Source organism: Saimiri boliviensis, chromosome 11 (assembly GCF_048565385.1).
Source record: "Saimiri boliviensis isolate mSaiBol1 chromosome 11, mSaiBol1.pri, whole genome shotgun sequence".
Taxonomy (NCBI): Eukaryota; Metazoa; Chordata; class Mammalia; order Primates; family Cebidae; genus Saimiri; species Saimiri boliviensis.
This window is the reverse complement of record NC_133459.1, coordinates 27,515,050-27,542,611: the sequence shown is the minus strand read 5'-3', so window position 1 is coordinate 27,542,611 and position 27,562 is coordinate 27,515,050. Positions and strand designations below refer to the sequence as shown.

At 50.8% G+C, this 27,562-nt stretch overlaps 1 protein-coding gene across 1 annotated transcript in view; it reads right to left on the bottom strand.

Annotated features, from left to right (window-relative positions):
- Positions 1–19,376, bottom strand: part of OPRD1 (opioid receptor delta 1) — a 54,508-nt gene extending 35,132 nt beyond the window's left edge. The window contains exon 1 of the mRNA XM_003937630.4: positions 18,919–19,376. Coding sequence (XP_003937679.3) covers positions 18,919–19,145 — 227 coding nt within the window. The 5' untranslated portion in view covers positions 19,146–19,376. The remainder of the gene's footprint in view (positions 1–18,918) is intronic.
- Positions 19,377–27,562: the final 8,186 nt, after the last annotated feature.

The following is a 27,562-nucleotide window of genomic DNA, read 5'->3' as shown; positions in this document are numbered from 1 at the left end:
CTGGCCCAGCACCCCAACAAAGAGACACCCCTTGAGGACAAGGGCTAGGGAACCCCCGTGCAGAGTATCATACACATTCTCTCACTTGAATCACACCCACCCCAGGAAGTGGGTCTCAGTATATTCCCATTTTGTTTACAGAAGAAACTGTGACCCAAAAGATGAGTGGTGCCCATGCGGGAGTGTAGAATGAACAGACAGAACTGAGATCCAAAGCCAGGTGTTCCAAAAAGCCCAGTCAGACGCCAAGCTTTTGGCCATGCTCTATGTTATTTTATTTTATTTTATTTTATTTTGAGACAGTCTCACTCTGCCACCCAGCCTAGAGTGCAGTGGCACAATCAGAGCTCACCACAGCTTTCACCTCCTGGGCTCAAGCAATCCTTCCACCTCAGCCTCCCAAGTAGTTGGGACTACAGGTATGGGCCACCAATCATGGCTAATTTTGTGTTTCTTATAGAGATGGGGTCTCCCTCTGTTGTCCAAGCTGGTCTTGAACTCTTGGGCTCAAGCGGTCCTCCCACCTCGGCCTCCCAAAGTGCTTGATTACAGGCAGGAGCCACTGCGCCTGGCCTGTTACTTCTTATGCCATCTCTCTACCTGGGATCCAAAAGAGCTTCACTTTTCTTTTATTAACAATGGATTATAGAAAAAATTATTTTAATGATGTTACAAATAAGCCTGCTGCGCTTCACTGCCTCTCCCAATCCCTGGCTCTATGAAAAAGTCATTTTCCACAGTGGGAATCAGAGGGCGTCATAGGTTCAACCTTTTTCATGGACATTGCTTCATGGACATTTTGTACACCTGAGCCCTGAGAGTCAAGGGGCCCTCATTTCAAACGCTGGCTCTGCCACTTCCTAACTGCGGCCCTGGGCAAGTGAATTATCATCTCTGAGCCTACAGTTTTCTCATCTGTCAAATGGAGAGAAACATGGTACCGATCTCATAGAGCTGGCTGAATTAAATGAGATAACCTATGTGCGATGCTTCACACAGAGCTTGGCACAAAGCTGGCCATGCTGTCGGCATCCAAGAAAGCTCGGCGAGGCCTGGTGGCTCACGCCTGTAATCCCAGCACTTTGGGAGGTCAAGGCAGGAGGATCGCTTGAGTCCAGGAGTTCAAGAACAGCCTGGGCAACACAGTGAGACCCCCATCTCTACAAATAATAAAGGAATTAGCCACGCATGGTGTTGCCTGTGGCACCAGCTACTCGGGAGGCTGGGGCGGGAGGATCACTTGAGCCCAGGCAGCTGAGGTTGCAGTGAGCCATAATCGCATCATTACACTCCAGCTTGGGGAATAGCACGAGACCCTGTCTTAAAATAAAAGAAGAAAAAAGAGAAAAAGGTCAGCGGTTCTATTTTTGGTGTTAACTCTGGCCGAGTCAGTATGCTATGCTTTGCTGTTCAGCGCTCTCTTACATGGGATGACAAGGCCCAGGCAGGTGGAAGGAGTGTCTTGTGGCTACCCTGCCCCCCCAAGCAGGACAGCGCCATTCCCTCCCCTCACGGAGGAATGGAAAATCACTAGATGTGGGGTATTTCCCAGCACCGTGGGAGGCTGTTTTTGTAACCAAGGGAAACAGATGATCTCCATCTGTCCTGCAGGGGCATCTGGCGGGGCCAGGAGAAGCAGCATCTCCGCCCTGGCTTAATTCCTGCCCCTGGTTCCCAAGTGCTGGGCAATGATCCAAAAGGCATCATCATCACCAGCAGCTTCCAGCTGTGGGTCAGGCCCTGCGCTAAGGCCACAGAACATCATCTCCCTTAACCTTTGCCCTCGCTGTGCCCTCCGCCTGAGACGCTCTTCCTCCGAGCAACAGTCCTCTGCTCACTTGTCTCCTCTTCCTTGACCCCTCCACATACAGGTATGTCCTGTCTAAGGCACTCTGCAGATACTGCGGTTTTTTCAAATTGAAGGTTTGCGGGAACCCTGCTGTGAGCAAGTCTGTTGGCACCATTTTCCCAACAGCAGGTGCTCTCTTTGTGTCTGTGTCATATTTTGCTAATTCTTTCCATATTTTGAACTTTTCATAATTATTATATGTCTTGTGGTTATCTGTGATCAGCGATATTTTTTTTTTGAGACCGGGTCCTTACTCTGTTGCCCAGGCTGGAGTTCAGTGGCATCATCATAGCTCACTGCAGCCTCGACCTCCCAGGCTCAAGCAGTCCTTCCACCTCCGCCTCCCAAGTAGCTAGGATTACAGGCATGTCCCACCACACCTGGCTATTTGCTTTTCATGTTATAGAAATGGAGTCTCATTATGTTGTCAGGGCTGGTCTCGAACTCTTGGGCTCAAGTGATTCTCCCACCTCAGCCTCCCAAAGTGCTGGAATTAACAGCCGTGACCACCATGCCCAGCCATCAGTGACCTTGGATGCTACCACTGTAATTTTTGGGGGTGCCACAAACCACACCCCTGTAAGACGAACTTAATTGATAAATGTGTACATTCTGACCGCTCCACTGACCAGCTGTTACTCCATCTCCCTCCCTCTCCTCAGGCCTCTCTATTCCCTGAGACACAATGATATTGAAATTAGGTCAATTAATAACTCTAAAATGGCCTCTAAGTGTTCAAGTGAGGGAAAGGGCCAGGTGCAGTGGCTCACAGCTATCGTCACAGCACTTTGGGAGGCTGAGGTGGAAGGATTGCTTGAGCTCAGGAGTTCAAGACTAGCCTGGACCACAAAGTGAGGCCCCATCTCTACAAAAAAAATTAAAAAATTAGCGGAGTATGGTGGCACACACCTGTGGTCCCAGCTGCTTGGGAGGCTGAGGAAACAGGATCACTTAGACCCGGCAGTTGAGGCTGCATTGAGCTGCTGCACTCCAGCCTGGGTGACAGAGCGAGACCTTGTTTCAAAAAAGAAAAAGAAAGGGTCACACGTCTTGCACTTTAGATCAAAATCTAGAAGTAAGCTTAGTGAGGAAGACATGTTGAAAGCCAAAATAGGCTGAAAGCTAGGAGGCCTCTTGAAGCCAAACAGTTATGAATATAAAAGAAAAGTTATTGAAGGAAATTAGAAGTGTTACTCCAGTGAACACACAAATGATAAGAAAACGAAACTGGCCAGGAGCATTGGCTCATGCCTGTAATTGGAGGCCAAGGTGGGCAGACCACCCTTGGCAACGAGACTTCATATCTACAAAAAATACAAAAAATTAGCTGGGCATGGTGGCGTATGCCTGTAGTCCCAACTACTCAAGAGGCTGAGATGGGAAAATCACCTGAGCCTGGGAGGTCAAGGCTGCAGTGAGCAGAGATTGCACCACTGCACTCTAGCTTGGGCGACAGAGCAAGATCCTGTTGCAAAAAAAAAAAAAAAAAAAAAAAAAAAAAAATACAACTTACTGCTGATATGGAGGTTTGAGTGGTCTAAATAGAAGATCAAGCCAGCCATAACATTCCCTTAAACCAAAGCCTAATCCAGAGTAAGGCCCTAATTCTCTTTAATTCTAAGAAGGCTGAGAGAGGTGAGGAAACTGTTGAAGAAAAGCCTGAGGCTCTGAAGCTGGCTGAGGCTGGTTCATGAGGCTTAAAGGTCATAGCGAAAGGGGCTACGTTACACAACAGAGCCTTAATGGAGACAAAACAGCCTTCTACTGGAATAAGATGCCATCCAGGATGCTCATTCCTAGAGAGAAGTCAGTGCTTGCTTACAAAGCTTCAAGGACAGATTGATGCTCTCTCTCTCTCTCTCTCTCTTTTTTTTTTTTTTTTTTTTGAGACAGTCTCACTCTGTCACCCAGGCTGGAGTACAGTGGCATGATCTCAGTTCACTACAACCTCTGCCTCCTGGGTTCAAGCGATTCTCCTGCCTCAGCCTCACGAAGAGCTGGGATTACAGGTACGCACCATCGCACCCAGCTAATTTTTGTATTTTTAGTACAGATAGGGTTTCACCATGTTGCTCAGGCTGGTTCTCTAACTCCTGACCTCAGGTGATCCACCTGTCTCAGCCTCCCAAAGTGCTGGGATTACAGGAGTCAGCCATCGCACCAGTTTTTTTGTTTGTTTGGTTTGTTTTTGTTTAAAGACAGGGTCTTACTCTGTCAGGCTGGAGTGCGGTGGCACGATCATAGCTCAATGTAGCCTCGAACTGAGCTCAAGCAACCCTCCCTCTTTGGCTTCAGGTATGAGCCACTGAACCCAGCCAAGCTGACTCATTAGGGGCTAACGCAGCTCCTGACTTTGCTCATTAACCATTCCCAAAACCCTAGGGCCCTTAAGAATTATGCTAAATCTACACTGCCTGTGCTCTCTAAATGGTACAACAAAGCCTGGATGACAGCACATCTGTTTACAGTGTGGTTGACGGAGTATTTTAAGCCCACTGTTGAGACAAACTGCTCAGAAAAAAAGATTCCTTTAAAAATATTGCTGCTCATTAACAATGCACCTAGTCACCCAAGAGCTCTGATGGAGAGGTACCAGGAGATGAACTTGTTCTCATGCCTGCTAACGCAACATCCAATCTACAGCCCATGGATCAAGCAATCAAGTTTTTAAAATTTTTATTTATTTATTTATTTATTTATTTTTGAGATGGAGTTTCGCTCTTGTTACCCAGGCTGGAGTGCAATGGCGCAATCTCGGCTCACTGCAACCTCCGCCTCCTGGGTTCAGGCAATTCTCCTGCCTCAGCCTCCCGAGTAGCTGGGATTACAGGCACGCGCCACCATGCCCAGCTGATTTTTTGTATTTTTAGTAGAGACGGGGTTTCACCATGTTGACCAGGATGGTCTCCATCTCTCGACCTCGTGATCCACCCGCCTCGGTCTCCCAAAGTGCTGGGATTACAGGCTTGAGCCACCGCGCCCGGCCTGCAATCAAGTATTTTTTAAGTCTTATTCAAGAAATACATTTAGCCGGGCGCGGTGGCTCACACCTGTAATCCAGGACCTTGGGAGGCCGAGGTGGGAGGATCCTGTCAGGCCAAGAGCTCCAGACCAGCCTGGGCAACACAGAAACTCCAGCTCTACCAAAATAAAAATAAAAAGTAAATAAATTAGCCAGACATGGTGGCACAGACCTGCAGTCCCAGTAACTTGGGAAACTGAGGCAAGAAGGTCATTGGAGCCCAGGAGTTTGAGGCTGAAGTGAGCTATGGTCACTGCACTCAGTGTGGGCAACAAAATAAGACTGTCTCTCGGGGGGAAAAACCAATATTAACAGGAGTTTGAAAGAAGTTGATTCCAGCCCTCATGGGTGACTGTGAGGGGTTCAAGGCGTCAATGGAGGAAGTAACTGCAGATGTAGTAGAAATAGCAAGAGAACTAGAATTAGAAGTGGAGCCCAAAGAGGTGACTGAATCGCTGCTGCTGCAATCTCATGAAAAACATTTAATGGATGAGAAGTTGCTTCTTACAGATGAGCAAGAAAATGGTTTCTTTTATTTATGTTTTTCTCAAAATGGAGTCTCCCTCTGTCACCCAGGCTGGAGTGCAGTGGCGCAATCTCAGCTTACTGCAACCTCTGCCTCCTCGGTTCAAGCAATTCTCTCGCCTCAGCATCCCTAGTAACTGGGATCACAGGCACGCGCCACCACACCCGGATAATATTTTGTATTTTTAGTAGAGACAGGGTTTCACCATGTTGGCCAGGCTAGTCTCGTACTCTTGACCTCATGATCCTCCTGCCTCAGCCTCCCAAAGTGCTGGGATTACAGGCATGAGCCACTGTGCTCAGCTGAGAAGTTACTGCTTATAAATGAGCAAGAAAGTGGTTTCTTGAAGCCAGGCACGATGGCATGTGCCTGTACTCCCAGCTACTCAGGAGACTGAAGCAAGAGGATCACTTGGGCCCAGGAGTTTGGGGCTGGAGTGAGTTATGGTCTTGCCTAACTGGAGTCCAGCCTGGGCAACACAGTGAGACAAAAATCAAAAAGAAAGAAAGTGGTTTCTTTTGGTTTTGTTTTGTTTTCGAGGGTCTTGCGCTGTCACGTAGGCTGGAGTGCAGTGGTACAATCTCGGCTCATTGCAACCTCTGCCTCCCCAACTTCAGCAGTCCTCCCACCTCAGCCTCCCTTGTGCTGGGACTACAGGTGCACACCACCACGCCCGGCTAATTTTTGTATATATATATATATATATATATATATATATATACACAAAATTTTGTATATATATGTATATATATATATATATATTTTTTTTTTTTTTTTTTTTTTTTTTTTTTGTAGATACAAGGTTTGGCCATGTTGCCCAGGCTGGTCTCAAACTCCTGTCCTCTAGGGATCCACCCATCTCAGCCTCCCAAAGTGCTGGGATTACAGGCATGAGCCACCCTGTCTTGCTGAAAGTGGTTTCTTAAGATGGAATTTACTCCTGGTGAAGAAGATGCTGTGAACTTTGTTGAAATGACAACAAAGGATTTAGAATATAACATGAATGTAGTTGATAAAGCAGCAACAGGATCTGAGAGGACCGACTCCAATTTTGAAAGAAATTCTCTTGTTGGTAAGATGCTATCAAACAGCAGTGCATGCTACAGAGAATTCTTTCATGAAAGAAAGACTCAACTGATGCAGCAAACTTCACTGTTGCCTTGTTTTAAGAAACTGCCACAGCCACCCCAGCCATCAGCAACCACCACCCCGACCAGCAGCCATCAATATTGAAGTAGGACCTTTCACCAGCAAAAAGATTATGATTTGCTGAAGGCTCAGATGATCATTAGCATCTTGTTAGCAATAAAAGGATTTTAAAATTGAAGTATGTATATTGTTTTTTAGACACAATGCTTTGACACACTTAATAGACTACAGTACAGAACTAGAATTAGAAGGTGATTAGAACTAGATTCCTGGGATGAGTAATCCCAGCTACTCAGGAGGCTGAGGCAGGAGAATTGCTTAAACCCAGGAGGTGAAGGTTGCAGTGAGCTGAGATCACACCACTGCACTCCAGCCTTGGCGACACAGCAGGACTCTGTCTCAAAAAGCAAAGAACATTTTTTTTTTTTTTTTTTTTTCTGAAATGGAGTCTTGCTCTGTTGCTAGGCTGGAGTGCAGTGGCGCAATCTCGGCTCACTGCAACCTCCGCCTCCTGGGTTCAAGCGATGCCCCTGCCTCAGCCTCCCAAGTAGCTGGGATTACAGGCACCTGCCACCGCGCCTGGCTTTTTTTGTATTTTTAGTAAAGACAGGGTTTCACCACGTTGGCCAGGATGGTCTCGATCTCCTGACCGTGTGGTCCACCCGCCTCAGCCTCCCAAAGTGCTGGGATTACAGACGTGAGCCACCTCGCCTGGCCTTTTTTTCCTTTTTCTTTTTCTTTTTTTGGTGACAGGCTCTGACTCAGCCACACTGCACTGCAGTGGCGCAATCTCGGTTCACCGCAGGCTCGACCTCCCAGGACCAAGTGATCCTCCCATCTCAACCTCCCTGAGTAGCTGGGAGTACAGGTGCATGTCACCACACCTGGCTAATGTTTGTATTTTTTTGTAGAGATGGGGTTTTGCCATGTTGCCCAGGCTGATCTCAAACTCCTGGCCTCAAGCAGTCTGCCCATCTCGGCCTCCCCAAGTGCTGAGATTACAGGCATGAGCCAGCACACCCAGCTGTAAACAACTTTCATACACACTGGGAAACCAAAAAATGTGTTTGACTTGCTTCGAGATACTTGCTTTATTGCAGCAGTCTGGAACGCAACCCACGGTATCTCTGAGGTTTGCCTGTACAGCTGCAGCCCCGCCGCCTTCTCACCCAATGCCCGTTTCAGTTTATTTCACCGCTTATAGCCTTGGCCTTATATCTGTTTATTGTCCATCTTTTCCCCACTAGACTGTCAGCTCCATGAGGGCAAGGACTGTGTCTTCATCACTGTCGGATCCCAAGTACCGACTACTGTGACCGATGCTTTGAGGGGTACAACTGACGATATAGAAGTTTTTCTCTCATCCCCATTTCACACATAAGAAAAGACGGCATGCTGAGCCCGACGGCAGCCAGCCAGCAAGAAGCACACCGGGATTTGAACCCTAGTCCATGTGTCGCTGAAGGACAGGGCCGCCTTCCCTGCTGCTGGCCTTGCCGCAGTGAACCTGGAGCTCTTTAGGCCTGGCATGTGTTGTCAGTGACCCCGAGGCCAGACTGTCCTGTGTAAGAACTCACTTCTTGGGTCAGGTGCGGTGGCTCACGCCTGTAATCCCAGCACTTTGGGAGGCTGAGACAGGCGCATGATGAGGTCAGAAGTTCAAAACCAGCCTGATCAACATGGTGAAACCCCGTCTCTACTAAAAATACAAAAATTAGCTGGGCATGGTGGCGCGAGCCTGTAATCCCAGCTGCTCAGGAGGCTGAGGCAGGAGAATCGCTTGAACCCAGGAAGCGGAGGTTGCAGTGAGCCGAGATCGTGCCACTGCTTTCCAGTCTTGGTGACAGAGTAAGACTCTGTCTCAAAAAGGAAAAACAACAACAACAACAACAACAACAACAAAAATGGCTGGCGCGGTGGCTCATGCCTGTAATCCCAGCACTTTGGGAGGCCGAGGTGGGCAGATCACAAGGTCAGGAGATCACGACCAGCTTGATCAACATGGTGAAAACCTGTCTCTACTAAAAATACAAAAATTAGCCAGGCGTGGTGGCATGTGCCTGTAATTCCAGATAGGAGGCTGAGGCAGGAGAATCGCTTGAACCGGGAGGTGAAGTTTGCAGTAAGCCGAGATCGCAGCACTGCACTCCAGTCTGAGTGACAGAGCGAGACTCCAACTCAAAAAAAAAAAAAAAAGCCGGGCGCGGTGGCTCAAGCCTGTAATCCCAGCACTTTGGGAGGCCGAGGCGGGTAGATCACGAGGTCGAGAGATCGAGACCATCCTGGTCAACATGGTGAAACCCCGTCTCTACTAAAAACACAAAAAAGTAGCTGGGCATAGTGGCGCTTGCCTGTAATCCCAGCTACTCAGGAGGCTGAGGCAGGAGAATTGCTTGAACCCAGGAGGCGGAGGTTGCGGTGAGCCGAGATCGGGCCATTGCACTCCAGCCTGGGTAACAAGAGCGAAACTCCGTCTCAAAAAAAAAAAAAAAAAAGTAGCCAGGCATAGTGGTGCACATCTGTAATCCCAGCTACTTGGGAGGCTGAGGCAGGAGAATCACTTGAACCTGGGAGGTGGAAGTTGCAATGAGCCGAGATCACGTCACTGCACTCCAGCCTGGGCAATAAAGTGAGGCTCTGTCTCAAAAAAGAAAAAAAGAAAGAAAGACTAGGAAATCTACAGAGGACAAGCTTCTTTCTGCACGCACCCTTCCTGGACAGAGACAAAGCTGCTGATTTCTGCAGCTGCACTGGGAACTATAAATCAGTAGAACACAGCCCAGACACCCCCCATTCCACCCCACACCCCCCAGCCGGTAATGGGGCTGCTATAGCCTGCAGAGAATGGTAAATTGCTAATTTAAGCCAGGCTTTCTGCTCTACCCCACGATTATCCCTCTTCCTGTGCATGTTATGACATTCCGTGTGGTCAATTTGATTTTGAGGTCCCAGGACTCTGAGGTTAATGAAATCATGCCTTGCCCTTGCACAGCCCCTGCCTCTCAAAGTCCAGACATCTGCCAAGGAAGGGAAAGAGAAGCTGAGATCACAGCATCTAAAAATCATTATTTTTAAAATCTCAGGGTCGGGCGTGGTGGCTCTCGCCTGTAATCCCAGCACTTTTGGAGGCTGAGGCAGGTGAATCACTTGAGGTCAAGAGTTTGGGGCCAACCTGGCCAACATGGTGAAACCCTGTCTCTACTAAAAATACAGAAAAAGTTAGCCAGGCAGGGTGGCGCACCCCTGTAATCCCAGCTACCCAGTAGGCTGAGGCACTAGAATTACTTGAAGCAGGGCAATGGGGGGGTGGGGAGTTTGCAGTGAGCCAAGATTGCACAAGCCAAGATTGTGCCACTGCACTCCAGCCTGGGCAACAGAATGAGACTCTGTCTTAAATAAATAAATAAATAAATAAATAAATAAATAAATAAAAATATCACCCATAGTGAGAGGGGCCTGAAATTCTGCTTGTCTTTTCTCCACCTGAATCTCAGGGCCAAACTTCCACCCAGTGATTTCCCAGTGTCTACTTGCACACTTAAGCGACAGGAAGCTCCCTACATTACACAGCATCCCACACTTTCCTGGAGAGCTTTGACGGTGGGCAAATTCCTTACAGAAATAATGAGATGTGTGCAAAGAATGTTCACGGCATCATGTATTATTACTATTTTTTTCTTTTTTTTAGAGACAGGGTCTTGCTACATTGTCCAGGCTGATCTTGAATTCCCTGGGCTCAAGGGATCCTTCCACTGTGGCCTCCCAAAGTGCTGGAATTACAAGAGTGAGCCACCATGCCCAGCCAGCAGCCTGGGCGACAGGACGAGACTCATTATTTAGATTGGCATAATATTGGAAATAATGAAAGTCGCTGGAAAAAGAACACATTCATATAATGTAGCCATCAAAAATCATGTTTTCAAAATAGAGGAGCACATGCTTACACTATCATGTTAAGTGAACAGGCATCTCACCAAATATTACATGCAATGTGATCATGACTTCAACATGTGATACTGATTTCACTAAAACGGAAAAACACATGTGTTGGCTCATGGGTGTAATTAATCCCAGGACTTCGGGAGGCCAAGGTGGGAGGAACACTTGAGTCCAGGAGTTCCAGACCAGCCTGGGCAACATAAGGAGGTCCCCATATCAAACAAAAATAAGCCGGGTGTGGTAGCTCACATCTGTAATCCCAGCACTTTGGGAGGCCGAGGAGGGCCACCATGCTCAGCTAACTTTTTAATTTTTTTGTAGAGATGGGTCTTGCCATATTGTTTGGGCTGGTCTTGAACTCCTGGACTCCAGTGATCCTCCTGCTCTGCCTCCCAAAGTGTTAGGATTACAGGCATGTGTCATTGTACCCAGCTGAGATTTTTTTTTTTTTTTTTTTTTTTTTGAGAGAGAGAGTCTTGCCCTGTCATCCAGGCTGGAGTGCAATGGCATAATCTCGGCTTACTGCAGCCCCCACCTCCCGGGTTCAAGTGATTCTCCTGCCTCACCCTCCCAAGTAGCTGGGATTACAAGCACCCACCATCACACTCGGCTAATTTTTTGTACCCTTAGTAAAGACAGGGTTTCACCATGTTGGCCAGACTGGTCTTGAACTCCTGACCTCGTGATCTGCCTGCCTCAGCCTCCCAAAGTGCTGGGACTACATGCACGAGGAGAATTTCTAATATTGAGTTGATAAAGTTTCCCTATAACACCCACTCAATAATTCAAGTTCTGGCTCACACCTGTAATCCCAGCACTTTGGGAAGCTAAGGCAGGCGGATCACTTGAAGCAAGGCGTTCGAGAACAGCCTGGCCAACATGGTAAAACTCCATCTCTACTAAAAATACAAAATTAGCCAAGTCTGTTGGCACACATACCTGTAATCCCAGCTACTCGGAAGGCTGAGGCAGGAGAATCGCTTGAACCCAAGAGGCAGAGGTTACAGTGAGCCAAGATCACATCATTGCACTCCAGCCCCGGGAACAGAACAAGACTCTGTCTCAAAAAAAAAAAAAAATTCTAGTTCCTCTGAGGCTCAATAAATGTCAATCAAATGAATGCAAAGCAAGTCCTACTCCTCTTCTAAATAGTCATAATTATAGAAAATGTTTATGGCCCACATACCAAATGCCTAGCTCTGTGCTGAAGCCCCTCACAGCAGGCCTCATGAACTTCTCATAAGCACTCTATGAGGGTCTGTCACTACTCCCATTTCACAGATGAGAAAGCGGAGGCTCAGAGAGGTTGTGTATGTATTGCTCAAACTCAGTCTTAGTAAATGGCACAGCTGGGACGTAATTCAAGGTCAGTCTGGCTCCCATGCCAGGCTCTCAATCACTGCCACCCCATGCAGAGGCCCTAGAGATTTGCAGACAGCAGTCTACCCTCTTCCCTGTCCCCGTTCCTTGCTTCTGTACCTAGACATCCCCAGCGCTTGCCTCCATTCCACCATGTCATGAATAGCAGCAGCAGATGGACATGGAGTGGTTTTGGAGTCAGATAGGCCTGGGTTTGAATCTCGATTCCACCCTCTCTTGCTGTGAGAGGCACTTGCTCCCTTTGAGCCTCTTGTCCTCATTTGTAAATGAGAACAGAAAGGCCCCATTGCAGGGCTGGAGTGCACTTTGCATGCTTAAACCTCAATGTGGCCTCTGGCTCCAGAAGCCTCCGGCGCGTGGCAGAAGCTCAGGAAGAGGCTCCTCAGTGTCCTCAGTGACTCCTATGGACCCACCTCAGAGCATCTATAAGTCACACACACTCACCAGGGAATAAACCCAAAACCCGGGAAGGAGCAGGCTCCAGCCAAGACCAGGAGATGCCACAGGAACAGCAGCCAGGGCTGCTGCCTGTCCTCTCTGCTCAGCCTCATCAGAAGTCATCTGGCCCAGTGTCCTCCTGCGGTCATTGTCTCTGTCTCCGTCTCCTCCTCCTCCTCCTCCTCCTCCTCCTTCTCCTTCTTTTTGAAATGGGGTCTTGCTATGTCGTCCAGTCTGGTCAACACCTTAGCCTCTTGAGTAGCCGAGATTACAGGCATGCACCACCATGCACAGCTTCCTGCCTTCTTGTTAGGTCCAACAGCACTCCATTTCAGAAAGGGAACAGCTGAGGGCAGGGTTTTAATGGCCCCGTCAAGGTCACCTGGCTCTCTTTTCATTGCCCTGAGCCACCCTCTCTAGTCTCCCCACATTGAGCCCCTCCCCATCCAATCCACCCCTCACCCTCACACCAAATTCATTCTCTTGAACACCATTCTGCATAGATTGCTCCAAAATCCCCCTCCCCATGGCCTGTGACCGGAAGCTCCCTCATTTCCCTGCAAGCCAACCTTACCATGGGATCACTGAGGACCTGTCCAGCCTCAGCTCCGACATCCAGACTGGAACCTCTGCACGGCCTCTGGCCGCCCCCACAGTCAGGCCGGGCCTGCCTCCAGGCCTCTCTTCAGTCCTCCCTCTCCCCATGAGAACAACTGCCTCTAGTTAACTGGGGCTGCTCTAACAGGGGCTCCTCCTCAGGAATTGCCGGTGGCTCCCAAGCCCAGCCAAGCTCAGCACCCAGCAGGAGCTTTTGACACCATGGTGAGGAGGAGGACACTGCTTGCTACACTTTTCCTGCTTTTGTCCCTGCAGCCCCTTCATCTTCACAGCCACCCTGGTCCCCAGCACCCTTAGCTCAGCCTCGGTGAATTGGTGAATCATTGCTCCTGCGGCTCCATCTGTCTGGAATGCTCCGCCCGCACCTCTCCAGGGAGCCGACTGCTGCTCCCGCTCCACCGTGCACAGGCGTCCCCTCCTCTGGCTGGGTCTGGACCTCCTTGGACTTCCATAGTTCAGGGAGCTGCACTTCTCCGTGGAGTTGCAACTAACCAAGGGGCACGGGCATGGCTGCGTTAGGAGACAGAGGCCACTCGGAGGTTTAAGCTGTGGGTCTGGGCAGCGGAGCTGAGGCTGGATAGACCTGGCATGGGTCAGCATCAGCAAATGCTTTGCTGACTGAGTACGTGTGCAGGCAATCCAGGACATGGGAAAGGGCCCACGGTAGAAAACACAGATGACCAGGCCTCCACAACCCACCTGCACTCTGGCCACCTGCAGCCGCCGCAGGAATGCCAGGTAACCACAGCACAGGGCACGCCAGGTGCTATGCTACGGCCTTTCCATGCTCCATCTCTTTAAGTCCTCCCAATAACCTATCATATCACCCCAATTTTTTAAATGAAAAAATGAGCCGGGCACGGCAGCTCATGCCTGTAATCCCAGCACTTTGGGAGGCCAAGGCGGTGGATCACTTGAGGTCAGGAGTTCGAGACCAGCCTGGCCAACATGGTGAAACCCCGTCTCTACTAAAAACACAAAAACTAGCTGGGCATGGTGGCGTGCACCTGTAATCTTAGCTACTGGAGAGGCTGAGACATGAGAATGACTTGAACCTGGGAGGCAGAGGTTGCAGTGAGCTGAGATGGCACCACCGTACTCCAGCCTGGGCTCCATATCAAAAAAAAAAAAAAAAAAAAAAAGGAGGCTCAGGGAAGTTAAGCTGTTTTTGCCCAAAGTCACACCTCTGGGACATAGATAGAGACCAGGCACTACCTGACCTCTAGCCACAGCCTTTACCACTGCACTGTGCCATCTCACTGGAATCGCTCCTGGCCCCGGGGCCGTGGGTCCTGACCCCAAGAGAGGGGAGCGAGACAAGAGGCCAAGGGGCTTCCAAAAATAGGACAGGGATTCAGTGCTACAAATTCTGCTAAGAAGACACTTCAGCATTTTCCCCAGCAGCTTCTGGAACCTCGAAGGGAGACAGAAGAGATCATCAGCACCCTGCATTCACCCATCCCGGCCCTGCCTGCCTGGCCCAACTCCCCTCCCTGCTGGGTGCTGCAGTCCCCTCGGAGGAGGGAAAACGCGGTGCTTTGCCAACATCATCTCATCCGATCCGGAGGACAAAGGTACTTATGGCAGTGCTATTACCCACATCTTCCCAATGAAGACAGATGCACAGAGGCGATCCGGCTTGCTAAAGCTCTTAGTAGAAGGCAGAGCCAGCATTTGATACGAGGAGAAAAATCAGAAGAGACATGGGGTGAGGTGAGATCAAGGGGCCGAGAAGCACACAGGCTGAAGTCGTCTCTCGGAGGCTGGCCGGGGCTGGCAGGAAGCAGTGGGTGCAGCAAGGGTACACACCTGCTGAAACCAGACTCAGGGCCCAGGGGAGGCAGGGAGGCAGGGACGGCTGCGGAACAGACAGGAGGCCAGGTAGAAAAGCACTGACTCCTCTTGCTCAGGTTCTGGGTTGGGCCACCGAGGAAGCTCTGGGCCAGGCAGGAGGAGGAAGGGGTCACCTGCCACAGGTGAGGGGCCTGCTAAGCCCATCGCACCTCACCTACCCAGTGGGACGCCCGGGGGAAGTCTCCAAGATGGCAGCCCAGCAGCCCAGAAGGAGGAGTTGTCTGGTGTCTGCTCTGAGGACCTCAGCATCGCCATCGCCAGCACGAGGCATCATGCTGACCAACCCCACACGCAGGAGGAGGCAGCGGGACCACCTGTCCACAGAAATCCCACTCACGCTTCCTAAAAGCATCATTCCCCAGAGCCGATTCCCAGAGGCCCCTCTCGCGCCTCCAGGATGAGAGGCCTTCGCAGGTGGCTCCTCGGAAGGGAGGCAGCGTGCGGGGCCTGCGGGACGAAGGAATTCTGAGATTCCTGGTCCTTCCGTCCGGGCCCTCACCAGCGTCCTGCTTCCTGGCCGCTGCTCCTCTGGAGCACGGTGCACTGTTTTCTCGGCATTTAGCACACAGTGTGTAGAATGTTGTAGAATGAGTTAATTCTTTTCAGTTCTTCACACAGAGCCCCTCCTTGTTCTCAAAGGGCTTAGGGACTAAAAGGCTCCGATATCACACATTATGCCACTTATCCTCACCCCCACGCTGGAGGCGCTGTCGGTGTTCCCACTTCAATGAGAAGAGCTTCAGACAGCTCGTCACTAGCCCAAGTACACAGCACGTAAGTGGCTTTGAACTCAGATATGTCTGGCTCCAGAGCCACAGCTCTGCCCACTCTACCACCCTGCTTCCTTCCCCAAGAGTCTCTGAATCTTCCCTTGCACACCGTCCCCTGCCCCCCATCCCCCACCCCACGACAAGCTGCCTAAGCTCAGGACTGGCTGGCAGAATTCACTCATTCAATCACTCATTCACTCAACCCAGCAACCAACTCATGTGCTGGTTGTGGCGGGCCTTCCTTGGCTGCCAGGAAACCGCAGATGGAGTGCAGCGCGGGGAGCCCTTCAGGGGAGCAGGGGTTTTTCTCCAGCCCAGGCTGCCCTCTCCCCATTGCCCTTGGGACTTTTCCAGCAGAAGCCAAGACCCAGGCAGCTGCCCTGCCCTCAGCCTCTCTTTCACTGTTCACCGGGGAAGGTCTAAGCACCAGCCCCCATCATTCCCCCTCCCCAAAGGACAGCAGCCTAAAATGTCCAGGCTGAGTAACGCGGAGAAGCACAGTCCCCAGGTCTCTGTTCTCTGAGGATTCTAGGACCAGAGGAGGGACAGAGCCAGGCACAATGGCTCCGCCTGTAATCCCAGCACTTTGGGAGGCCGAGGCGGGTGGATCGCTTGAGCTCAGAAGTTTGACACCAGCCTAGGCAACATGGCAAAACCCTGTCTCTACAAAAAATACAAAAGTTAGCATGGCGTGTGCCCGTAGTCACAGCTACCCAGGAGCCTGCGGTGGGAGAACCACATTCAAGCCCAGGAGGTTGAGGCTGCAGTGAGCTGTGATCATGACACTCCAGCCTGGGCAACAGAGAGAGCTTGCCTCAAAAATAAAAGAGGAGGGACAGGATTCTGCCACCCTCCTTCCAGACAATGCTTTGACTGTCCTCTACCCCAGGCAACTCTGGCGAAAAGTTCTGGACTTAAGTCACAGACTAGGGTTCTAGCTCTGGGCCTGGTGCCAGCTGTGATACCCTCCGAGAGCAAGTCACCTTGCCTTTCTCTGAGCCACAGATCCCTCATCTGCAGGATGTGAGTGCTGGTGATGATTCTAATGTTTGTCCCATGGCATTGAAGGCGAGGATTCCATCATTCAGACCCTGAGACACAGTTTTCACATAAATGGTTGACCAGCGCAATGTCTTAGCAACGTGGGGACCCCAAGAGGCCCGCTCAGCTGTGTGCATACACTGGGCAATGCGATTCCTGGAAGGCTGTGTGGGAATGCCCCTAGCAGGCTGAGTCCAGAGCCCCCCCACAGTGGACTCTCAGCAGTGGGAGGCCCTTCCCTTGCTCAATGGTAGTGGGGAAGCCGTGCTGAGTCAGCCCACCAGCCAGAGACCCTGGGGAAACGGTTGGAAATGAGACTGAACACACTGCTGCTCGGCTTTTCCCAGACTCGGGCACCTGGAGGTCCCCTAGACAGGGCGGGTGCCAGGAACCCGGAGATCTCAGAATCACATCTCCTCTCAGGCCCACCTTAGGACAGACGCCTCCCTCGGTGAGGCTCCCTTCCGTAGTCAGATTCCTCAGGACTTAGAAAATCCCCCCTCCTCACTGTGTAGACAGCGTCCATTTACTGGGTGCAGGCACCAGGATAGCTGCGGTACGTGCTCTCTCTCTGACGCCTCACAGCAACCCTGTGGGAGAAGATTTACCCTTCCTTCATTCTACAGATGAAGAAACTGAGGCTCAGAGAGGCTAAATGATTCGCCCAAGTCACACAGCCAGTTCCTGGCAGAGCAGGGATTAATGCTAGGACTGGCCTGCCTCTAAGCTTGCGAAGTGGGGAGAATCACTGACGAAGACACAAAGCCAAGATCAGTCCTGCATATGCTGGGGGAGAAGGCTCCCAGTGTTGCTGGTGATGAGTCATGGAAAGCACAGGAAATTCCTGTGCCCGCCATTCTTTCTGGAGGAGCAAAGATCCCCCAGAGATCATCAATGCTGAAGCCCACTGACACCCACACACCTCATCCCATGCTCCAACACACTACGTTCTGCCCCGCAGACACCCCATACCCTGGAATTCATACTTTCCAATTGAGGAGACTGGGTCTATATTCTTCGGACAGGGAAACTGAGGCAGATGGGAGGAGGGACAGGAAGAATACTACCTGGGCATCCATGATTGGGCTGAGACTACAGTTCCTCTCTCCAGCCTCTGAGTCCACGGCCTGAGCTATGCCCTGCATGGTGGCACCACAGCCCAGAGAGGTTTAGGGCCATGTCCTTGGTGCACGAGCATGCAGGACCCATTTTCAACTAAGAGTAAATACCAGGGCATCTTTGTTGTTTTAAGGATGGAAGTTTTCCTCTCAACCCTTATTGGCCATGTCTGGGCTTGTGGGGCTGTTATCAGGAGGGCTACTTCTGGGGCAAGCTGATGTCTTAGACTCCTTGAGAAGGTCTCAGCTCTCTCCATAAACTCCAAGAAGAGCACCTCACTTCCTGGGGTAAAAGCTCAAAATCCACTCCAGCCCAGACCAACCACTGTAGCCTTTGGCAGAAGACTGTTAAAGTCGGCAACGAGAAAATGGGAGAGGGCATTTGTGAGGAGGGTGTGAGGCTTCTCTGAACCCTATTCAGAGCTCCTGACCAGGTGGCCACTGGGGAAGGGAACAGAGAAGTGGTGGCGGCCCACAGCCGCCGCCCATGGTATCCAGGAATCACTGGCAAAGGCACACAGAGCTGCACAAACAACAGGGACCACGGCCACTCTGGATGCTCTGCTGCCCTCGGGGTTTCAGGGACTTGAGAAGAAAATAACAGTCGCACTGTTGCATTCAGACAGAATCACAAACTGACAGGGACAAGCACACACCAACCCAGGGACCCTAACAGATGATCACCAAGAATGACTTGGTAAGGGCCCCACAGCGAGGTGCCGACACCCAGCACCCTCCTGTGCGCCCTGCCTGCACGGCGCCCTCACGCCCGTCTCCCCGAAAGTCCGAGGCACCTCAGAGCAGCTCTGCCCACCCCATGGACATGTTTCCGACGTCCAAACATACAGCTGTCCCGTCACAACCACCCACTCACAAACTGTGACAGACACATAAACTGACGCCAAACTGTCCCACAAACAAGCAAGGGGATGACAACAGATGATCAAATGTAATTTAGTCAAGCTCGGTGCACCCCTCCACCACACACATACACACACACACATACACACACACACACACACACACTACACGATGACACACATTCCTGTGTCCCCATCGATGTAAGTGGCCTCGCCTCTTGCTGGGCCCCCGGTGCCCCTCCAGGAAGTGCGGAGGCGAGGGGAATCTGGGGTCCGTGCTTGGGGTCCCAAGTCCGTGATCCCCACAGTCACCCCGGGCCCCAGCCCTGCAGCGCCGGCCCGCAGTGGACTCACCGGACGATGCCAAACATGACGAGCAAGTTGCCCAGCAGCCCCACGGCGCACACGGCCGAGTAGAGCGCGGTGATGGCGATTGCCAGGGCGAGGGACGAGGCGCTCCGCTCGCCCGGCGGCCCCGACGCATTGGCGCCCGCGCTGGGGAAGGCGCTGGGGTAGGCGTCCGAGGCGTTGGCGAGGAGCGGGGGCTGCAGCTCGGCGCGGGCGGAGGGGGCCGGTTCCATGGCTGCCGGCCGGCCACGCCGCGTCCCTCTCTACTGTGCGCCCTGGGCGCGGGGACCCGGCGCGAGGGGCGCCCGAAGGCAGAGGCCGCGGCCCCGACGCCGCCGGCTGCCGCGCCCCGGTCGCCCCGCTGTCTCTGCGCCTCCTCCGCCGGCCTCGCCGCCCGCACCGGCCCAGCCCTCGGCGTCCGCCCGCTCTCCTCGCCCGGAGCTCTGTGAGCCCGGAGCAGCCGCAGGCTCCTCGGACGCGCCCGCCGCGCGCACCACGTGGCCCGGAGGCGGCCGCCAGTCTGCGCCCGCGACCGGGGGCGGGCGCTGCACCACCGGCTCAGAGCTGGGCAGGGGAGGCCTCCCGCCCCCTCATGGGGATGGTTCGCAGGCTCCAGTGCGCCCAGTCCCAGCCTGGACTCTCCTCCCCACCCCCTTGCCACTTTGGTGCCTGAGGGACCTGGGTGTGGGTCCCGCCTCCCGCCCCTGCACTAACCGGTGAGTGACCTTGTGTAGTTACTTAACCTCCCACACCTTCACTCTCTTTGTCTGTGACTTGAGGAAAATCGTACCACCTCCCTCAGAGGGAGATTGGGGAGACTGAATAAAATGATTCGAACAAAGAGCTTAGCGCAGTGCCCTGCGCACAGTTGCATGCTCCGTAAATAACCCGTATTATCCGTGCCTTTCTTGCACCCCATTCATTCGCTCAACAAATATTTTGAGGGTGCCTAATAGAAGAGCCAGGTATTTGGCGGGACCCTCTAGTACACAAAACCAGAGGCAGCCTCTGCTTCCTGGGGCTTACAGCCCAGTGCAGGAGAGAGAGCGAGCACTCCTAAAATTACACTAAGATACAGGTAGAAATTGAGAAAGTGGCAGGGTCTACAAAACCCAGCGGTCAGGACGGCGTCCCTGGGGAAACGACACTTGAGGTGTGGTGTGAAGTTTGGGGAGGAACTAAGTAAGGAAGAAACAAGGGAAGAGGATTCCGGATACAGGAAGCAGAGGGACTGAAAGGAAGTCAGGAAGAGGAGAAGGCAGGAAGTGAGGGCGATGAGGCGATGGGCAGGCTCTTGAAGACCACCTTAAGGAGCGCTCCGGCGGCAGTGCGAGCAAATGGAAGTGGGGCACTTGGCTAAGTCATCCTTCTCCTTGGGGTGCCCAGGCTTTTCAGAACGTCCTCTCTACCAAGCATTATCCTCTCAGGCACTGTGATTAGCACTTTATCCATGCACCAACACTTTAGCATAGCTTCTATTATTGTCCCCATGTTACAGATGAGAAGACTGAAGCTCGGCACTAAATTAAGCCATATAGTCATTATTTCTATCAGAACTGGTCTCCCTCCTTAAAGGGCCCGGGCCTGATTGATCCCAGCATCCAGGAGAGGGCTGGGGTCATAGCAGGTGCTCAAGAAATGCTTTTTGGATAATAAAGATCCCAAAGGGAATTGGAGTGGAGCAACATTAGGTGTTCTGAGGTCTAGACTCTGGGGCAATGCTCTTGGCTCTGTGTGTGGCTGGGCAAGGACCCCTCCCTCATCTCACCCTCTAGCTGGAGTCATCCATCTACAGTATGTGCAAGCCTCGTACCCTTTCCCAGAGAAAAAGCCAGAATTCCCAAGTTCACCCTCTCGGACATTTTCTCCACCCACTCAGCTGCTGGCCAGGTGCCTCTACCAACTGCAGCAACCCCCACCCCAGGACTTTCCCACTCAATCACCCAAGGACTTTTCAGAAAGATTTTTGCTGTGGTCACCTGCTGCCAAAACTCTCTCCCCTGTCCCGAAGGGCCTGGTCCTCATAGACTTTTCTAGTGCCAGCAGAGAGAAATTGGGACAGGAAGGAGGAGGGCTGATTTATTGGAACTCTGGTCCCCTCCCTAAGTTTTTTCCTGTCAACTCCAAGCCAAGTTTTTTCCTGCCTTGGGACATTTGAACATCCTATTCGTTCCACTTGGAAGGCTGGACTGCTTGCTTCCTCAGCCTAAGCGGTTTTTTATATTTTTTTAATTTTTATTTATTTCTTTCTTTTTGAGATGGACTCTCACTCTGTCGCCCAGTCTGGAATGCAGTGGCACAATCTTGGCTCACTGCAACCTCCGCCTCCCTGATTTAAGCAATTCTCTGCCTCGGCCTCCCAAGTAGCTGGGATTACAAGCACCTGCCACCACACCTGGCTAATTTTTGCATTTTTAGTAGAGATGGGAGGGTCTCACCATCTTGGCCAGGCTGGTCTTGAACTCCTGATGTCGTGATCCACATGCCTCGGCCTCTCAAAGTGCTGGGATTACAGGCATGAGCCATCGCGCCTGGCCCTAAGCATTATTTATCCCTCAAGTTTCAGCTTAAATATCACTTCCTTTGTGAAACCTTCACTGATCCCCACCCCACCTCCAACTAGCCCAGCTCTCCTTATTATCTGGTAGCATCACGTGCCTCTTCTTTACATGTTAACAGTTTCCCAAGTGTGTATTTGTATCGTTGGACTTTTTGTGCATCACCTTCATCCAAAAAAGTCTTGTGTAAAACTAACCACTGAGTACTACGCTCAATAACTGAGTTGACAGGATCATTAATACCCCAAACCACAGCATCACACAACATACCCAGGTAGCAAACCTGCACGTGGACCCCCTAGATCTACAAAACAAATTGAAAAAGACCGGGCAGGGTGGTGCACACCTGTAATCCCAACACTTTGGGAGGCTGAGGCAGGCAGATCACTTGAGCCTACGAATTTGAAACCAGCCTGGGCAACATGGCAAAACCCTGTCTCTACAAAATAAAATACAAAAATTAGCCAGGCATGGTGGTGTGTGCGCCTAGTCCCAGCTACTTGGGAGACTGAGGTGGGAGGATCATTTGAACCTGGAAAGTAGAGGCTGCGGTGAGCCAAGATTGTGCCCCTGAACTACAACCTGGGTGACAGCAAGACCCTGTCTCAAAAAAAAAAAAAAAGCCGGGCGCGGTGGCTCAAGCCTGTAATCCCAGCACTTTGGGAGGCCGAGGCGGGTGGATCACGAGGTCAAGAGATCGAGACCATCCTGGTCAACATGGTGAAACCCCGTCTCTACTAAAAATACAAACATTAGCTGGGCATGGTGGTGTGTGCCTGTAATCCCAGCTACTCAGGAGGCTGAGGCAGGAGAATTGCCTGAACCCGGGAGGCGGAGGTTGCGGTGAGCCGAGATCGCGCCATTGCACTCCAGCCTGGGTAACAAGAGCGAAACTCCGTCTCAAAAAAAAAAAAAAAAAAAAAAAAAATTGACAAAAAGACAACGAAAAAAAAGTCGAAAAAAACATTAAAAGATCTTGTGCATTTCTGTGCCCTCCTTAGCGCAGGCCCTGACACACAGGTGCTCATGAGTGACTGAATAAAAAAGCTCAGTTCCAATTTTGGTTACTCTGTAATTTTTTTTTCCTTAAAGAAGTTCACAATCAGGAAGTTTTGAAGGAGGGCTGGGAGTGGTGGCTCATGCCTGTAATCCCAGCACATTGGGAGGCCAAGGCAGGTAGATCACCTGAGGTCAGGAGTTCAAGACCAGCCTGACCGACATGGTGAAACCCCATCTCTACCAAAAATACAAAAAAAAAAAAAAAAAAAAAAAAAAAAATGCTGGGCATGGTGATGGGTGCCTGTAGTCCCAGCTACTTGGGAGGCTGAGGCAGGAGAATGGCTTGAACCTGGGAAGTGGAGGTTGCAGTGAGCCGAGATCACGCCACTGCACTCCAGCCTGGGCAACAAGACAGAAACTCCATCTCAAAAAAAAAAGAAGTTGTGAAAGATATGTAAATGACCAAGTACCTGAGTGAAATAATTGCTAAGAAAACATACATGCCAACTGCAAGTGAATTGCCCCATTCTGAACATTGGAAGAACAAATGGAAATTCAAAGGCTTCTAAAGGGATTTCCACAATCACCTCTAAAATGAAATGAAAACTTGGAAATGATCAATTCTTACATGGGTGTAAGCATTCTAGCTTATGCAGCCTCTACCTTCCAGGATCAAGTGACCCTCCCACCTAAGCCTCCCCAGCTGTTAGGACCACAGGCATGCACCACCACAGCCAGCTAATTTAAAAAAAAAAAATTTTTTTTTGGAGATGGTGTCTTGCTCTGTCACCCAGGCTGGAGTGCAGTGGCGCACTCTTGGCTCGCTGCAACCTCCACCTCAGCCTCCGGAGTAGCTGGGATTACAGGCACCCACCACTATGCCTAGCTAATTTCTTTGTATTGTTAATAGAGACAGGGTTTCACTATCTTGGAAAGGCTGACCTTGAACTCCTGACCTCGTGATCCCCCCGCCTCAGGCTCCCAAAATGCTGGGATTACAGGCATGAGCCACCGCACCTGGCCTTTAATTTTTTTTTTTTTTTTTTTTTTTTTTAGACAGAGTTTCGCTCTTGTTACCCAGGCTGGAGTGCAATGGCGCCATCTCAGCTCACCGCAACCTCCGCCTGCTGGGTTCAGGCAATTCTCCTGCTTCAGCCTCCTGAGTAGCTGGGATTACAGGCACGTGCCACCATGCCCAGCTAATTTTTTTGTATTTTTAGTAGAGACGGGGTTTCACCATGTTGACCAGGATGGTCTCGATCTCTTGACCTCGTGATCCACCCTCCTCGGCCTCCCAAGGCCTTTAATTTTTTTTTTTTTTTTGAGACAGAGTTTCGCTCTTGTTACCCAGGCTGGAGTGCAATGGCGCCATCTCGGCTCACCACAACCTCCGCCTGCTGGGTTCAGGCAATTCTCCTGCCTTAGCCTCCTGAGTAGCTGGGATTACAGGCACGCGCCACCATGCCCAGCTAATTTTTTGAACCTTTAGTAGAGACGGGGTTTCACAATGTTGACCAGGATGGTCTCGATCTCTTGACCTCGTGATCCACCCGCCTCGGCCTCCCAAAGTGCTGGGATTACAGGCTTGAGCCACCGTGCCCGGCAATTTTTTTTTTGTAGAGATGGTGTCTCACTACTTTGCCCAGGCTGGTCTTGAACTCCTGGGCTGAAGCCTCCCAAAGTGATGGAATTATAGGTATGAGCCACTGCACCTGGCCTTCTAGTCTACTTACCTTTAAAAGGCAGTCTCATTTCTGTGGTCACAAATTCATTTAACAACCCCATTGGCTACGATTTATGGAGAGCATGTTCTATGGCAGACACTGAACCAAATGCTTTGTGGATTATCTCATTTAATCCCCAAGCAGCCCTAAGAGCATATAGGGTTATTATTATTCCGTTTTGCAGAGGTCAGGTGACCTGCCCAAGCCAGAACCGAGATGTCAAGCTAGGTCTGTGTGACTCCAAACCCCAGTCTTCTGACTCCTCCCAGCACAAAGACTGAGTCACCCAGAAAAACATACTCCATCTGCCTCTGTTCAGCAGAGTTTCCCCCAGGTGGAGGGCAATGATTTACTTGGAGCTTGGGAGATTCTTGAATTCATCCCCACTCTTGGGGGGGACCAGGGTAGACACAGTGCTCCATACCTGGGTTACAGAAGAGTTTGAGCTGTTTTTGGAGCTTGTCCATATCTTGACCTCAAGGTGGGAGAAATGAAGAGAAAAACGGATGGGAAATCCTGGGCCAACTCAGGGCATCAGAAGGCGTCAGCAGGAGAGAAACAGAAATCACTGAAGGAGTAAGAGCAGAAAGGAACTCCCTGGGGAAGCTATTAACAATTTAGTATGTGGGAATGTGGCTCCCACCTGCCAAAGAGACAGAGCTGCCTGATAGAAAATACAGCAGCTGCCTCCCAGTGAGCAGGCAGCTCCCCTGGGTTGCCTCTCAGTCTGGCTCCATCAGCAGGCTTCAGGAGCAGGGAGGATGGCAAAGCTAACCATAAAATAATGCAAAGGGCTTTTGACTTTCCAAAGGACTTCCAGGCCAGACCCAGTGGCTCATGCCTGTAATCCCAGCACTTTGGGAAGCTGAGACTGGCAGCTCATTTGAGGTCAAGAGTTTGAGACCAGCCTGGTCAACATGGTGAAACCCTGCCTCTACTAAAAATACAAAAAGTAGCCAGGCATGGTAGTGGGCACCTGTAATCCCAGCTACTACAGAGGCTGAGGCAGGGGTATCACTAGAACCCAGGAGGCAGAGGTTGCAGTGAGCCAAGATAGCACCACTGCACTCCAGCCTGGGCGACAGAGCAAGACTCCATCTCAAAATAAAAATAAATAAATAAATAAATAAAGTACTTCCAGATTGATGACTTCATCTTGACATCAGCCTGATATATGGGGAGGTTAGGTTTCATTATCTTCATTTGATAACTAGGAAGACAGACTTCTAGAGAGCCTAGTGGGATCCCCAAGGATACATAGCAAATTGGCAAAAGAAATAGGATTGGCACCATCCATCTAGCTGCTCAAGCTAGAAACCTGAGAATCATTCTTGATTCCTCTCTGTCTCTTTCCACCACTTCTAAGCAATCACCAGGTCCTGTCCATTCTTCCTTTATAATCTCTGAATCCTGATATTGTTCTTTATTCTTTTTTTTTTTTTTTTTTTTTGAGACATTCTCACTCTGTCGCCAGGCGCTAGGCTGGAGTGCAGTGGCACAATCTCGGCTCACTGCAACCTCTGCCTCCCGGGTTCAAGCAATTCTTCTGCCTCAGCCTCCTGAGTAGCTGGGACTACAGGCACACCACCATGCCCAGCTAATTTTTGTATTTTTAGTAGAGATGGGGTTTCACCATGTTGGCTAGGATGGTCTCGATCTCTTGACCTCGTGATCCACCCGCCTCGGCCTCCCAAAGTGCTGGGATTACAGGCTTGAGCCACCGCGCCCGGCTGTTCTTTATTCTTATTACCCATTTCCTCCTAGTCTGACACACCACCATTTTTTTTTGTTGTTGTTGAGACAGAGTCTCGCACTGTTGCCTAGGCTGGAGAGCAGTGTCGCGATCTCAGCTCGCTGCAACCTCTGCCTCTCGAGTTCAAGTGATTCTCCTGCCTCAGCCTGCTGAGTAGCTGCGACTACAGGCACATGCCACCACACCCTGCTAATTTTTATGTATTTGGTAGACACAAGGTTTCACTATGTTGGCCAGACTGGTCTCAAACTCCTGACCTCAGGTGATCCACCTGCCTCGGCCTCTCAAAATCTGGGATTATAGGCACAATTTCTCACTGAAACTACTAAAATAGCCTCCGAAAAGATCTCCCTGCACCCAGGCTTGCTGTCTTCAAGCAGTAACATGGTTCCAGGGTGCTTCACACATCTCTACCTCACCAGCTCCTTGCACCACCTTACATCTTTACATGCTGGATTCCAACCAAAATAAACTCCTTGAGGTTCTCCAAACAACTTGTTTCTCTCACCTCCAGTTTTATCCGAATGGTTAAGATAAAGGCGTGGGCATTGGACTGATTGGATTTGAAATTCCAGCTCACCCACTTAACTAGTTGCGTGAGTTTGGGTGAGTTATGTAACTTCTGTAGGTTTCCTAAACTGGGGACAGTGAAAGTACCTACTTTATGGCACCTGGTGTATAGGCAGTGTTCAACAGGTGTTAGCTATTGCTGTGATGATGGCTGCTCTGTTTGGAATGCTCTACTGAACCCTCCCTGGCCCTTTGTCATCTAACCCACTCCAACACCTCTATCCCTTCTCATCTGAGATGCCACTTCCTCTCCTGCTCCCCCAGATGAGTTTCCATCACTCGGTGTCTGTTCCCCTGGGGCGCGTCTCTCTCCTGGAAGTGCAGTCAAGTCCTGAGTCCCTTGAAGACCATCCCGTCCAGGCATTGCTGGGGAGGCCTAGGTCTGTCAGGAGGAGGAAGGAGAGGAGTTGAAGAGAGAGTGATACAGTTTGGCTGTGTCGCCACCCAAACCTCATCTTGACTTGTAACTCCCATAATTTCCACGTGTTGTGGGAGGGACCCAGTGGGAGATAATTGAATTATAGGGGTGGTAGTGAATTAGTCTCATGAGATCAGTGGTTTGATAAGGGGAGATCCCTTTCTTGCCTGCTGCCATGTAAGACATGCCTTTCACTTTCCACCATGACTGTGAGCCCTCCCCAGCCATGTGGAACTGTGAGTCCATTAAACCTCTTTTTCTTTATAATTTACCCAGTCTCAGGTATGTCTTTATCAGCAACGTGAAAATGGACCAATAGAGGGAGGGTGGTCCCAGGCAGGACAGAGAAGTGGATTCTATGAGAAGGGGAGAATGGAGGAGTGGTGGGTTCTTTGAGTGAAGACTTTGGTGGGTAGTAAGAGTCTGGGAGAAGTTCTGCAACAAGCTGAAGGTCAAGGGAACATAGGCGGTCTCCCCTCTTTTGAATGGACCCTGAGGCTCGAACAAAAGCCCTTCAGAGATGATTTTGATGGAACAAATGACACAGGCCTCTGCCCCATGTTTCCTTGACTGTGAAAACCTCAAGAGAGCAGAAAAACTGGCCCCTCCTCCCCAGTGACTGAGGATG